The following is a 15,693-nucleotide window of genomic DNA, read 5'->3' as shown; positions in this document are numbered from 1 at the left end:
TCCCGAACTCATTTGACCCTTAGGGGCTCGGATAGTTATATATAATTGCGCCGAACCACCCCTATTACATCTGGCGCCCAACGGATATTTCAACTATTGTCAACAGCAAGTGAATTTACAACCAGTGAAAAGTGACACACACATTTTTTATTTTTTTTTAAAAATTTTTGGAAAAAAAAGGGATTTTTTTTAAAAAATTGGGGTTTTATTTCGGGTGTACAAAAAGGATTTTTACTTAATTTTTGGGAAATTATTAATTTGGATTTACTTTGTGTAAAAATTAAATTTTTTTTTGTACAAAACTACATTTTCCACCCTTTTTAATTTAACATTGTACTTTGGATTTTCCCGAAAATCAATTTTTAAAAGAGAAATCTTTCGAAGGCACGAGGATATACTCTGGAGTAGAACCATCATCATACTAGGCTGGTAGACGAGGAAGCTTCCGATCAAACCGTTCGATTATATCAACATCTGAGGACAGATTTTCCAAGAAGGAGGAGTGAAGAGAATTAGGACTTTAACATTTATAACCATTAATTGTAGAAGTGACATTTAGGACTATACATAAGTTATCTGTGAGGATATTGTGTGAGGATATTGTTGTTTAACTGAATTGTGCTAGTGGCCAAAGGTTTTGTTGTAACAGTTTATACATTTCAACAGAGTGTGAGTACAAATTTTTGTTATATGTTCATAAATTGCAGTTAAAACTATCTAAATTTATTTCATAAATTGATGTAAGACTGTAATTGAGATAATTTCTTTTCATTTACTGTTGTAAAGTACAGATAGACTATATATTATAGTATTGTCACTGGTATTTATTCATAACTGCAGTTTCTGACATATAAATAAACATGTATATTGTGTGATATTGTAGAATGTAAGAGTTCACTTGCAAATTAACTAACTCTTATAATATTCTCTTTCCTATATCTATTTCCCTGTCTGATCTGAATACATTTCTACAGCCTTCAAGTCTTGTCTCTACTAGCCAATAAGCAAGTAAAATGTCATTTTGAGACTCATATTTACATTTAAAGTTTGACCCAATTTTGAGATATTTTCGGAAAATACCCTACTTTCATTTTCTTAAATTGTATTTAACAGCTTTGTCAGGATATTTGTTGTGGTGAACTACTTTTCGTAAGTCTTATTCATTTTAAATTTGATTCCTTGCGGAGAGACTGTATTTGAATAAGAAAATTCTTGCATATCCCACATTTTGTTTGTGTAATTGAATTGAACCATTTCGTGTTGTAAAGGAAACCCCGCCATTTGGTTGACCCTGGATTCTGATTGGTGGATATTTTTGATGTGGTGACGTATACAACCATGTGACTCTAGTCATATATGCAAATTACTTTGGTGATCCCCTGTTTCATGTATTTTGATTGGCTTATGTATTTGACCTCAGTGACGTAGACAACACATGACTTACTGAATGTAACCTTTTATGCAAATTGATCAGCTGTTTGGTAACAGTGTAGTACAAATGTAGGTCATTGAGTGTATATGTAAAACAGGTGTTTGAAACAACTTTATGATTTAATTTGGTAAACTATTGAGTTATTTTGTAGTCAATTGATAAAATAATTATACAAAGGGATAATTATATATATAAATAAAGGTTATTTCAAGTTTGGAATTTGAATCCAAGGTTGAAATTAAATTAAATAAGTTGTTTACACTTTCAACTTATACAAGTTGATAGAGTTTTTATAAAATTACAGTACTGGAATAACTTGGTGTTGAATAAATAAGAATAAAATTAAAATAATATAAATAATATATAACATTTAATAAATATCTTTATTGATTTAAATAAGGATATTTTTAATTTAAAATAGACTTTGATTCTAAATAACAAAAGTTATTTTGAAAATTAATATACATACATGTAAACTATGTAGGTCAAACTTAGTAGTTCAAGTTAACTTAAAACTAAATAAGTTCAAGTTAAGTTAAAATAAAATTTTAACTTTACTTTTAAACTATTATCGTAATAGCACATAGTTTGTGGTTCAGATAAATAATAAATTAATTAAATATGAATTAATTTATTATAATTTGTACTTTGTGTAATAAAAATAATAGTTCAAGTTATTTGATAAGATAATACAATAACTTGAAATTAAATAGTTATAACTCGTTATAAAGGGAAAAGAGTTATATTTATACATGAAGAGAGATTCTAGAAAGCATTTCTTTTCATTTTAAATATTTTTAAATCATATTAAAACAATAACCGTCGTTGTGTTCGATTTGCGCAAATATTTCGATATACATGTACATGTTTCGATGCGTTATAGAGCTCTGACGTGAATTTCGGTCGTTTTATTTTTGAAATATGTGTTGAATGAACACATAAAAAACTTTGTGTATAGCTTTGTATAAGATAAAGCTTGAAAGTTGTTGAATTAAGTTGAAAGTCAAAGGAATAGATATTAGTGAAATGCAGTGAAATAGATACAGTTGAAAGTCAGTGAAATAGGCAAAGTTGAAAGTCAGTGAAAGACATTGTTAAAGTGAATTTATTGAAATATGTGGTTTGAAACATAGTGATATTCTCTGGAAACCTAGTGATTTTGTGTTCTGGAAATATAGTGATTTTGTGTTCTCTGGAAACATAGTGATTTTGTGTTCTCTGGAAACATAGTGATTTTGTGTTGTCTGGAAACATAGTGATATAGTGATTTCGTGTTCTCTCGAAACATAGTGATTTTGTGTTATCTGAAACACATAGTGATTACACGTTTTAGTATTAGTGAAACGTGAATTGGATGTTGTGAATTGAATAATTCTACAAAAGGTGATAGTGTCACAAACATTCTTGTGAATTTGAATATTTCTACAAAAAAGGTGAATACCTTTATATAGTGTCACAAACATACTTTGTGAAATTACCCAAAGATGTCGGACGGAGAGGAAGGAAAAACTTATGAAGCTGCAAAAGGTCCTAGACTTATAACAGAGGAGGAGGAGACTTTATTGTCAGCTTTAAAGACACTTGGAGTCGAAAATTCAGATGATTTGATTCATATAATCAAAAGCAAAGCCTCGTCATTCGGAATTATGGAGCCACCAATAAAGACAGAGAAGGAAACTTATAGTTTGAAGTTACCAACACCCCCTACATCTGGATCTACTGCTAGCACTTCTACTCCTGAATTGCTAGTATTTCTACTCCTGTTACTGATCATCTGATCATCAACAACAAAGTATTCAGTATCATTCCCTTTCCCAAAACTTCCTAGTTTTCAAGGTGAAGACAACAAGGGTGATGTGAGTTGGGCGACGTTTAAATTTGAGGTTGAAGCATTAATTGTGGAGAAGGCTTACAGGGATGAGCAGATATTATTGGGAATACGAAGAGCATTAAAGGGGAATGCAAGTGATGTTGTTCGGCGATTAGGGACAGGTGTTACCGTGAAACAAGTGTTAGATAAACTTGAGAGTACTTTTGGCAACATCGAAACTAAAGAAAGCATTTTGTGTAAATTCTATTCTTGTAAACAGTAACAAACTGAATCTATCGCAGCTTATACTTCAAGACTAGAAGAACTTTTTTCGCAAGCTGTGGAACTTAAAGGACTTCATCATTCAGACACTGAACAATTAAAAGGGTTTTATATGAAGGATTAAAGGCAGAAATTAAACATCACGCTGCATTTAAGAATAAAATGGTCACTGATTATGATAAGTTCAAGATAGAATTAAGAAAGATCGAGGCAGAACTTAAAGATAGTGAAAAGGAAGTTAGGAAGTGCAATGCTGCTGTAAACCTGGAAAAGAAAGAAAGTACTGAGATGTCTGAAGTAAAAGACTTGTTAAAGAAACTAAATGAAAGGATAAATAACTTAGAAAAGAAGCAAGATGAGGCAAACAGACCATCAAACCAAGGATATTACCAATCACCTTGGCCAAGACAAAGTTACAATGGATTTGGAGGTAGAGGTTATGGAGACACCACTAGAGGTTATGGTGATAGAGGCAGAGGTCGAGGAACTTATAGACCAAGAAGACCAATCGGACAAACCACAATGACACCGGAATGTTTCAACTGTCATCAAAAAGGACACATCGCAAGATTTTGCCCAAAAAACGTGTAAGTGCTCCTGTTGTGGGATTGAACAAGGGCACACAGAAAGATCCCATGCTTATTGGTAACACCAACGAAACAGAAATTCTATTAAACAACATACCAAGCAAAGCATTATTAGATACCGGCAGTTGTGTTAGCATCATTTCCAGAACATTTTATGAAGAAAACTTTAAAACTTTAGGACTTAAACCTTTGACAGATATTAACATTGAGTGTGCGGATGGCAACAAACTACCTTATGATGGCTATATTGATCTTGAAATAAGCATTACAGATAGACTACCACATTCTAAAACATACTTAGGTCTTTTTCTAGTGAGTCCAGATACCAAATTCTCTACAACAACTCCAGTGATTCTTGGAACTAACATACTAATGGAACTTTTAAGTGATTGTAAAGAACAATACGGAGAACAATTCTTACAAAAAGCTCAAGAAATGGAATAAGTACACCTTGGTTTTTGACATTTAGATGTTTTGTTATTAGAGAAAAGGAACTAAAGAAGAACAAAGATAGGATTGCAATTGTAAGAAGTGCTGTGCCAGACAAAATCATCTTAAGACCAAATGAAATCAATTAAATGTGAAAGGATATTCAGATCGAGAATTAAGATACCATGATACATTAGCCATTGTTCATGAATGTGAAGAATCTACACTTCCTGCCTACATTGATATTGCTCCATCAGTTATAAATTACAAGTACAGAGAAAATTCAGATATTATGGGTCAACTTATCAAAACTTAACAACAAATACTAATCACCATTCAGCCAAAATTCTATACTCTGTGAACTTCAGCCAGTAACAATAGACCATGACAGCATGAATAAACTTTCAGAGGAATTAAACAAAACAGATGTCTTAGATCAAGTGCATGTAGACAACAGTGGAACATTGAGTGATAAACAAAAAGAAACATTAATGGAACTACTTCAAAAACATAGGTCAATCTTCTCTACTTCTGACACAGATATAGGACAATGTGATAAAATTAAACATAGAATTGATTTACTTCCGGGATATGAAACACCATTCAAACAAAGGCATCGCAGGATTCCACCAATGATGATCGAAGAAGTTAGACAACATTTAGATCAACTTTTGACATCTGGAATAATAAGGAAATCAAAATCACCATGGGCAAGCAATGTTGTTTTAGTAAGAAAGAAAAATGGTAAACTACGCATGTGTGTGGATTATAGGATGCTGAATGACAGAAGTGTTAAAGATGCTTATGCTCTTCCAAGGATTGAAGAAGTTTTTGATATATTGAAAGGCAGCAAATATTTTTCAACTATTGACATGAAAGCTGGTTATCACCAAGTGGAAATTGAAGACAGTCATAAAGAAAGGACGGCATTCACAGTAGGCTCCTTCGGTTTCTTCGAGTACGTGAAAATGCCTTTTGGTCTTAGTAACTCCCCAGCAACATACCAAAGACTTATGGAGGAGTGCCTTGGAGATTACAATATGACTATTTGTGTTATTTATCTAGATGATCTCATTGTTTTTGCTGAAACTTTTGAAGAACACATAAGAAGACTTGACTTGATTCTCACACGCCTTCATGAATGTAAACTGAAATTGTCACCAGAGAAATGTTTCTTCATCCAACCAAGAGTACACTTTTTAGGACATGTGGTATCAGAGGATGGCATTGAGACAGATCCAGTTAAAATTGAGAAAATTAAAAACTGGCCTACTCCTTCAAATTCTGATGAATTAAGATCATTTTTGGCTTTTGCTGGATACTACCGAAGATTCATAAAAGACTTTAGTAAAATTACAAGACCTCTAGCAGACTTACTTCCTCCAACATCAACAAAGAAAAACAAAAGAAGATAACAAAAGAATGGAATTGGACAGATAATGAACAAAAGATTTTTGATGATTTAAAGGAAATACTTTCAAAGCCTCCCATATTAGTTTATCCAGACTTCACAAAACCTTTCGAATTACACACGGATGCCTCGACAAAAGGACTTGGAGCAGTCTTATACCAGGTAGATGACAACAACAAACATGCAGTGGCATATGCTAGCAGATCACTCAGCAAATCTGAAAAGAATTACAGTGCATACAAGCTAGAATTTTTGCACTTAAATGGGCGGTGACAGAGAAATTTTCAGACTATCTGCAAATGAACCATTTCACAGTATTAACAGATAACAACCCTTTGACCTATGTTCTTACATCTGCTAAACTTGACGCCACAGGTCAAAGGTGGGCTTCAGCTTTGGGACAATACAGTTTTGATATCTACTATCGTGCTGGAATTAACAATGCAGATGCAGACAGTCTTAGCAGATATCCATTTGACAAAGAGAAAACACCTGATAACATGGGAAAGATTAATAACAACGAGGTCAAGGTCATTTGTCGTACAACTGTTATACCACCATACATTGAGACAATCCCTTGTGAAAATTTAAATATTCTTCAAGCCACTGAAGACTTAACACAACCTATAGCACAAGTAGAATTAAGAGAACTAAGAAAGAGCCAAAGAGAAGATATCCTCATAGATAGATGGAGACGTGCTTACTTAGACCAGAAAATTCCAAAAACATTATCCAAAGAAGACATTATTATGAAAAGATACTTTAAGAATTTCACAATGAAAACGAGGTGTTCTTTACAGAAAAATACTTGATGGAGATTCAGAAAGAGAACAACTTGTTATTCCAGAAAAGTACAGAAAAGAAATACTTAAAGGTCTTCATACAGATGTTGGTCATCCTGGCAGAGATAGAACTCTTAGACTACTTCGAGAATGATATTTTTTGGCCAGGCATGTTCATAGATACAGAAGAATATATCAGCAAATGTGAGAGATGCATATGGAGAAAAAGTAAAACCAATGACAGAGCACCATTAGTGAATGTAACTACAACTTATCCTCTTGAATTAGTGTGCATGGACTTTTTAACTCTGGAAGAATCAAAAAGAGGAATATCAAACATCTTAGTAATAACAGATCACTTCACCAAATATGCCTTAGCCATTCCAACTCGTAACCAGACAGCAAAAACAACAGCTGAAACTTTATTCAACCATTTCATCGTCCATTATGGTATTCCGACCAGATTACACTCAGACCAAGGAGCAAATTTTTGAGTCAGATATTATTCAAGAACTCTGTCATCTACTAAACACAAAGAAAAGTCGCACCACGATATACCATCCTATGGGAAATTCCACGCCTGAGCGATTTAATAGATCACTACTCAACATGCTAGGAACACTCAATGCATCTCAGAAACAAGACTGGAAGAAATATGTACCATCACTAGTATACGCATACAATAGTACACCACATGAGTCTACAAACGTTTCACCATTTGAACTCATGTTTGGTAGAAAACCTAAGCTTCCAATAGACTCTATGTTTGAACAAGTGACAGAAGAAGAAGAAACAACAAAAAGTGTAAATGAATACATAGAAGATTTAAAGAAAAGAATGACTTCAACAAGAGAAATAGTTAAAGAATTCAATGACAAAGCTAGAGCTAAACAAAAAGAACAGTATGACATCAAAGCTAAAGCAGCAAGAATCAACATTGGCGATACAGTCTTGGTTAAAATTTTAAGATATGAAGGGAAGCATAAAATAGCTGATAAATTTGAAGAAGAAGTCTACGAAGTCATTGACCAACCAATACCAGATGTCCCTGTATTCAAGTTAAGATCGATAAAGTCCAAGAAGGAAAAAACGCTGCACAGAAATCATCTACATCCTGTTAATTATAGGAAAATAACAGATGATGCTGACACAGAGGAATACACACAAGAGAAAGATAACAACAATAGAGAGCAATACATACCAGAGAAAGAAGATAAAAATAGAATTATAAGAGGAAAAGAGAAAGAGAGAAAAGAGAAAGCCGACGTCGGAAATGATTCGGAGAATGAAGCAGAGGAAGAAGAATTTGTATTACATACAAATGATAGTGGGGACGCCCATATTCCTACTGTAAAGCATGTCTCTGGAGCAAGTGGAGAAAGTGAAACAAGTGGAATCAGTGGAGCAAGTGAAACAAGTGTAATCAGTGGAGCAAGTGGAACAAGTGAAAACAATGAATCAAGCGAAAAAAGTGTTCATAGTGAGAACAGTGAACAAATTGACATAAATGATGACGAAACAGTCGTTATTGATGATGACATACAAATGCATGAAGAAGATATTGCTCATGAGCTTGGACAGGAAGAATACATCAATATGACAGATTCAGTGAATACAAATATGGATACAGGAACAAACATTGTGGAGACAGATAAAGCAGAAGGGATAGAGAAAACAATAGAGGAGATGTATATAACAACGGAAGACACAGATATTACAACAGAAGAGACACATATAACAAACACAGAAGAGACACATGTAACAAACACAGGAGAGACACATATAGTAGACACAGGAGAGACACATGTAGTAGACACAGGAGAGACACATATAGTAGACACTGGAGAGACACATATAGTAGACACAGGAGAGACACATGTAATAGACACAGGAGAGACACATATAACAACAGACAACACAGATGTAACAACAGACGAGACAGATTTAGTCACAGTACAGACAAAACAAAATAAAGGTGCAGAATGTACACCAGAGGTACCTGCAGCACCTAAACCAGCACCAAGAAGGTCTACTAGAGATAAGAAGCCTCCATCAAAATATGAAGACTACTACATGAATGCTGTGGTACCAAGACCATATGATTCTAAAATACAAGCTGTGGATGTTTTGATGAAATCCGGTATTTTAAATCAAGTGGACACAGCCGTTGCTCATAAACTACTAGAAGCCATCATGAAATGATTTGAATTGAATTGTTGTATTACTTCATTGTATTGAAATGTTATAACATTTAATTCTGATTTTATATATTTTAAAATGAAAACCATTGTTTTAATATATATTAATGTCTTCATTATTAAAAAGAGGGGAGGAGAGATATATAATAGTTAAACATGAAGCATGATTAACTATAATATAAATAAATATACAAACAAATAAACTTAAAAAGTATTGAATGTCACTTAATATCTGATTATTTCAGATATTAAATGCTATATAATGTTATGTCAACAAGTTAACATTAATGTAATGAATGTCACTTAATATCTGATTATTTTAGATATTAAATGCTTATGACAATAATGTTATAATGTATATGTAACTATACATTTGTAAAATAGAAAGGTAATTGTAATGTAACAATTATTGTGTAACACACTGACCGATTTTTTCGAGATAAAAACTTTCTTTGTATGTTTATTATTGTTTGTAAATTTAAAAGAAAGACCAGACTGAAGACTGAAGACATTTATGACCAATGACGGGACGTCATTTTTTCAGACCAGGGAAGTATGTAACAGGGTCTTATTTTTAGGATCAGGTCTAAGGGACAATACTCTTGCTTTACTGTTGGATTTTATAATGTAGCAAAGGGAGACAAATCCGTCGGTCTTGTCTGATACTTTTCAAGGGAGATTACTCTATTGGTTTTAACTGATTTTATCTTATGTTTACATTGGTCAGTATTCTAAGAATTCAAATGAGTGGTTCACGGATCGTTGGTTTTAAGCTATTTTTATGTCATGTGATTTATTGGTGGGAAAAGTCATTGTGTCTTTGTTTTGTTGTAAAGGAGAGGTTAGAAAAATAAGTGTTTGTGGTCAAGTTCTTTATTTCCTAAGTTGGTATGTATTTATCCTGACTGCTGCTAAATGCTTATTGTAAATAAGTAGAATTGCATTATTGTGATTCTGTTGTATTTTGGATCAGTCCATTGATTGTGAAATTTGTAAATAAGTATGAGTTTCAGAATGACATGTATCTATCAAATCACCTTTCATCTTTTATTCACTATTAATATTTAACCTTGCAGTTAACAGTCACTGGTGTGATAGTCAGAGAGGTAATAGTTAGATTGATGTACTGCACTCATCCCTCAGATGGTAAGTTACATGTGTGATGTATTGTGTATTGTTTAAAAGGTAAAATATGTTAATTATGAGTATAATTCCATAAGCTATGATATTATATTTAAGGACTGTTGCTGAGTGTAAAGAACTGAATTGGCCACTAGACATGTAATTGATTATGTAAGATATGATAATAATTAATGCATTGTTTCTACTTTATTTTACTTTATATTTACATATTGTTATATACTTATTTCAGAGTGTTGTTGGTTTGTACCTTATGTGATGTACCAACCTTGATGTGATCAGTATATAAAGAGGATAGAACTTTACAGCTGTTTGTTGATTTGATTTTAACAATCCCGAACTCATTTGACCCTTAGGGGCTCGGATAGTTATATATAATTGCGCCGAACCACCCCTATTACATACGTTCAGAGAATGAACTTCGCGATCTTTCTCAGGTAAGAAAAAATTAGATATTGCGTGCCAAAATAATTCATTAAGAGAATTCAAAGTACACTGTGTTACTTCTCCGTAAAAAACAATTGACACTGTATGTACCGAAATACTTCTAGTTAAGAGAATATACAATGTGAAAACAACATGCATGTATATCAATACAGTTCTAGTTACATAATAACATTTAACAATGTACATTTAAAAAAACATTTTCATTTTACAAATAAAGCATTTCTCAATATAATACAACATCTTGTATATCAATATATTAAGAAACTAAAGAAAGGGGAATAATCCATACTATAAATTTTTGACATGTTACAGTGTTACTTTATTTTACATTGTATTGAATTAAAAAATCCTAAAGATCTCATATCGGATTTAGCAAAAAAAAAAAAAAATGAAAAAATGCTAAAACATACTGATCTTACTATAGAAATTGATTTATAAAACAGAATTACTTGTTTCTTGCCTCAATATACATGTATATAAATTCCGGCATAATGTACCAGAGTAACTGAAGTTTATGATAACACTTGAAGTCTATAACGCGCTTTTATTTATTGAGTAAAATTATGAATCAATTCTGTCAAGCGCGTTACTATGAAATTGATTTTATATATACTTTATATATTAAAACAAAAACAAAATCCCCATAGATACAACTATTACGTAAATTCATCTTTTATTAAAACATTTCAGCAATATTATTACCGGATATGCTCTATTGGTATGTCTATACAATATCGCTAAAGTCAGTGTTTACCAATATGCACTATTGAATTTATAGTCTATAAATAGCAGAGAGCGAGTATGTATACTTCCCGAAAAAGATATCGCTACAATCACTTCAATCAATGTTTACGTGTTGTCAGTATTTTCGTTTAATTGGCTCTTCACTTTTAACAGCCATTAGTTCAGCTTCAGTGGCTATTCTATGTACGCTGAGGTTAGAGTCTTTCACCATAATAGTGCCATCATAGGTCCAAGCGCCAGTAATAAATCGATCTTTCAAAAGTTGACGGGCTCTAAAGAAAAGGGACGCACGCATTTTTGTTAAGTCCTCATTTACAAAGACACCTTTGTAGCCACGGTTTTTAAGTTCTACCCTTGATTTATAGAGCATGTTTCTTGCTCTGTAAGTTGAAAACTTGACGATAATATCCCTGGGCTTACCCGCCTTTGGTTTGCCAACACGATGAGATCGGTCGATATCTGAACTTGTTAGGTGGACATTTAGTGCTTCCGCTATTTGCAAGATTTTTCCGTCAGTAGGTTCAGGGTTAACTGTAGGAGACTTTACAGAAGTCTGGTCAGTTGTAAGGATATTTTCGTCACCATTTTCAGGAACACCAGATATGCGAAGACAATTTCGTCGACTGTACTGTTCAGCCGTGTCAGCATCACGTTCAAGTTTAGTAACACGTGCACGCAATTCTTCATTCTCGTGTTCAAGATGGTGTATTTTTTTGTTAAGACCTGTAAGAACTCCATCAACAATAGCCTGAACTTGGACATCTACGCTTAACAGTTCTGGTCTAAATGTATCTTTCAGAACGTCAGCGATGGCAGCAATGTCCTCTTTTGACAGGACAATATGAGTTTCAGACGATTTAGGTTTTTTAATGTCGGTACAATCTATAGGTGAGGAAAGTTCCCTTTTTTTGCCTTCTGATATAGGTGTTGAGCATTTAGCGCCTTCAGATTTACTCATGATTAATACGGTATGATTACGGTAACAAACTTTTTCCGCTCAGTATAGATTTGAAATTGAGCGCGTGGGAGTTTCTATAAATAGTACAGTGCACGAAAATCACGGGTAATAAAGTATGACTTTTCGCTTGGTGGGGTCGCGGGGCTAAATCACGAATGACACAAATCAGTCACTATACATAACAGATATTTCAGCATATATTTTCCAAATAAAAGTAATTTCCTTTTTTTAACTGGCATTCTTGATCTATATTCAAAATTATTACTCCGATTTTATACATAATTTGTCGTTCATTCCTTTGCTCACGGCTTTGGTTCTTAAATGCCGTATTTGACTGTAATTCAACCCGTAAAATACAATTATTACGATGCTTTCTCGGATATGTGATATTTATGGTGGCATATTTCTGTCAACAGTAAACCATAGAATTATTGCGTTAACAATCTGACTTACTAGTTAGTTTTTGTGTAAACACGATAGATTACTAACTAGATATTTTTTCTGTTAGATTTATAGATAACGAAAAAGTACATGTATCGATCATTAAAAAACACTAAAATTGCCAATAACTGCCAACACAAGTCTTATCAGTGAAATAACAGGGAGTTAAATGCAGAGAATGATCTGTTTATCTTTAAATGTTTTGTGTTTGTTAACTTAAGTATCAGATAGGTATGTGTATAATTACATTTTATTAGATACATTTTTAGATCTTTATGGTGGCATATTCATGCCACCAGATAACCATATAACTAACTAGTTAATTAAGATGTTAACTAGTTACGTAACTAGTTAACCTCTTAATTAACAAGTTATTAAAGTGATTAACTAGTTACGTATTTACGTTCTTCTCCAAACCCTCCATAGGCGTGCACGTCGCGGAGAAGGCACACGGCAGGCCAAGGTCAAATCATCTCAAGTACCAGAGGTGATTGGTTGACCTGTCGTGACTTACTCTGGAGGGTGGCGCTAACAAGAGCCGTTTTATATCAACCGCCTGTTTGCAGTCGTCACGGGACTTGATGCTTTTCCGGAAGTGGCTTTCCTCCATCGAACGAAGAACAGGACTTAGGAAGATCGGCATGAAAAAGACGTCCCCTATGATACTTCTATAATGGACCGGCATGGACGCTGAAATCTCGGACATATGGAATTTCCGGCGCCGAGCTAAAATAAACCTAATACAACAACAACAAAAAGGTGTTTACGTAACTTTTTCACCTCTTAACAGACTAGTTAATTAAGAGGTTAACTAGTTATGAGTTACGTAACTAGTTATCTTAATTAACTAGTTAGTTAAGAAGTTAACTAGTTACGTATTTACGTAAGGATGACAGTTGTAAGCATTTACATGCATTCATTTCCCGTTATGATCTTTTATTTATTGGAAAATTAACTATTTACGAAACTAGTTAACCAAATAATTAACTAGTTAATTAAGAGGTTAACTAGTTACGTAACTAGTTAACCTCTTAATTAACTAGTTATTTAAGTGATTAACTAGTTACATATTTACGTAACTTGTTGACCTTTTAACTAACTTGTTAATTAAGAGATTAACTAGTTATGAGTTACGTAACTAGTTGTCTTTATTAACTAGTTAGTTAAGAGGTTAACTAGTTACGTATTTACGTAAGGATGACAGTTGTAAGCACTTACATGCATTCATTTCCCGTTATGATCTTTTATTTATAGGAAAAATTAACTGGTTACGTAACTATTTAACCTGATAACTAACTAGTTAATTAATAGGTTAACTATTTACGTAACTAGTTAACCTCTTAATTAACTAGTTAGTTATCAGGTTATCTGGTGGCAGAAATATGCCACCATAGATCTTTTATATATAATGCTGTCATCTTTTTAGTTTTAGTTGTTATGTTTTAGTCCTTTGATTATGCTGCCATCTTATTTTTCTTGGTTGTTATATATTTAAGTCCTTTTTTTTTAATGCAACCAGTTTGTTTTTGGTTTTTACATACGGTTAACTTGATTATGCCGCCATTTTGTTTCTTTTGTTGTTATTTTAGGCTATTTTATAATGCCGCTAGCTTATTTTGGTTTTTATATCTATGCAACTAGCTCGTTTGTTTTGTTTTTCTAGACAACACCATTAAAGGGTTTTCCCTTGTTGTTTTGGTTTATAAACTTTATAAACCTTAAAGAAATGTGTCGAGTTCATTCTTGTGTGTTCTCTTATTCCTGGACTAACCAGTACTTGGGCCACCTAATGATAATTTCCAAAGTAGCATACAAATCAAGAATAATTGTGTACAGCTTCATACCTATCAACAAAACTGATTTACGTACATTTGTGTATATATGATAACTTTAACATCGATGCTATTTCAAAAATTTATTTTTGATACATGGACTATAAAATTATGTAAGCATTCATAAAAAATCTGTAAACATATCATACTTGCAATCAGTACTGACAGTATAATATATTATAATATACATATCAAAATGTACTTGTACATATCTATTTATCTCCCTTTACAAACATAATAAAAAGTTATCAAAATCGTACTAAAAAAACTGAATACATGTATACAAAATACATCTCTTAAAGTATCAAGTGGCCACGATGTACCTAATTCGCTCAACTTAAACTCATTGATATTAGCAAGCTGAATTTGAATTTATCAAAACAATGTAAAATCTCTGAGCAGACAGTGCAATGACCTTCAAAGTAAGAAAAACATATAAGATGTTCCCTATATGAGTCTTTGTAAAATAGGACCTGAATGCTGGGTCAGTTTTTAACCGCAGAGCATGATTTGAACGTTCTTTGTAAAGTTTTATAAGAAAATGCTGCCAAACAAATATCCTAGCTTTAGGTTTTGCATTTTTGTAACGGATTTTTCTTCAACATTAGCTTCTGTGACCCAGATATGAAATAGATATAACTATGTGATCAATTTTTGAAAGTCTTTAAATTCCAGCAAAATTTAAAGAAAAGCTCATCAAATTTGATCAAGGAGTACTGAAGTTGTTTAAAGTAATTGTAAACCATGGAAGAAGGACATTTAACAATTCGAAGAACTCACCACGAGTACTATATGATATGTGTATCAAATACTAACATAGGATATACAAGTTGTCATTTATCAAGTTTTAATCAAATTTGAAAGAAAATAAAACATTATCTATTTCTAAATATCTAAGATTCACCAGTCAAAATATATGCAAAATGTAAGCAATAATTATAAGAGTGTTTAGAGCTGTTATACGTTTTACATGGATGTAATGAACATTTCACTTGACATTATTTATACATGTATAACAAAATATACAAATTTCAATAAATTTTGTTCAATCTAAAATAGAAGAAGACTGAAGCTAAATACAATACCAAACAATAACATACCAAAAAACGTGCATTAATTAAAACATTTACATAGAATAATGTGATACTACAAACATATTCTGACAACATTGCATTGCTTATAAAATGACACAAACTTTGA

General features: G+C 32.6%; 1 protein-coding gene across 3 annotated transcripts; it reads left to right on the top strand.

Annotated features, from left to right (window-relative positions):
* Nucleotides 1-384: 384 nt before the first annotated feature.
* On the top strand, nucleotides 385-10,376 carry LOC132741309 (myb-like protein X). 3 transcript variants are annotated; one of them, XR_009627269.1, is made up of 3 exons: nucleotides 385-669; nucleotides 10,008-10,077; nucleotides 10,304-10,376. XR_009627269.1 is itself a non-coding variant. In XM_060729438.1 (3 exons), exon 1 carries the CDS (start codon nucleotides 7,181-7,183, stop codon nucleotides 8,933-8,935), a length of 1,755 nt encoding a protein of 584 aa, XP_060585421.1. In that variant the 5' UTR covers nucleotides 7,176-7,180; the 3' UTR covers nucleotides 8,936-9,819; nucleotides 10,008-10,077; nucleotides 10,304-10,376. The 3 variants fall into 3 exon arrangements, 2 of the variants coding, with proteins under 2 accessions (XP_060585421.1, XP_060585420.1); XM_060729438.1 differs by lacking the exon at nucleotides 385-669 and adding an exon at nucleotides 7,176-9,819; XM_060729437.1 differs by lacking the exon at nucleotides 385-669 and adding an exon at nucleotides 7,176-9,819 and having other exon boundaries at nucleotides 10,008-10,376.
* The last annotated feature ends 5,317 nt before the right edge of the window (nucleotides 10,377-15,693 follow it).

The sequence above is a fragment of the Ruditapes philippinarum genome, unplaced genomic scaffold, assembly GCF_026571515.1.
Source record: "Ruditapes philippinarum isolate M1 unplaced genomic scaffold, ASM2657151v2 ctg4964_1_1_1_1, whole genome shotgun sequence".
Classification (NCBI taxonomy): domain Eukaryota; kingdom Metazoa; phylum Mollusca; class Bivalvia; order Venerida; family Veneridae; genus Ruditapes; species Ruditapes philippinarum.
Note: the sequence above shows the minus strand (reverse complement) of the source record. Positions and strands in the feature narration are given on the sequence as shown.

Excerpts from the sequence above, each read along its gene's own strand:
- LOC132741309 (XM_060729438.1), top strand. The coding sequence starts at position 7,181 with ATGGTATTCCGACCAGATTACACTCAGACCAAGGAGCAAATTTTTGAG.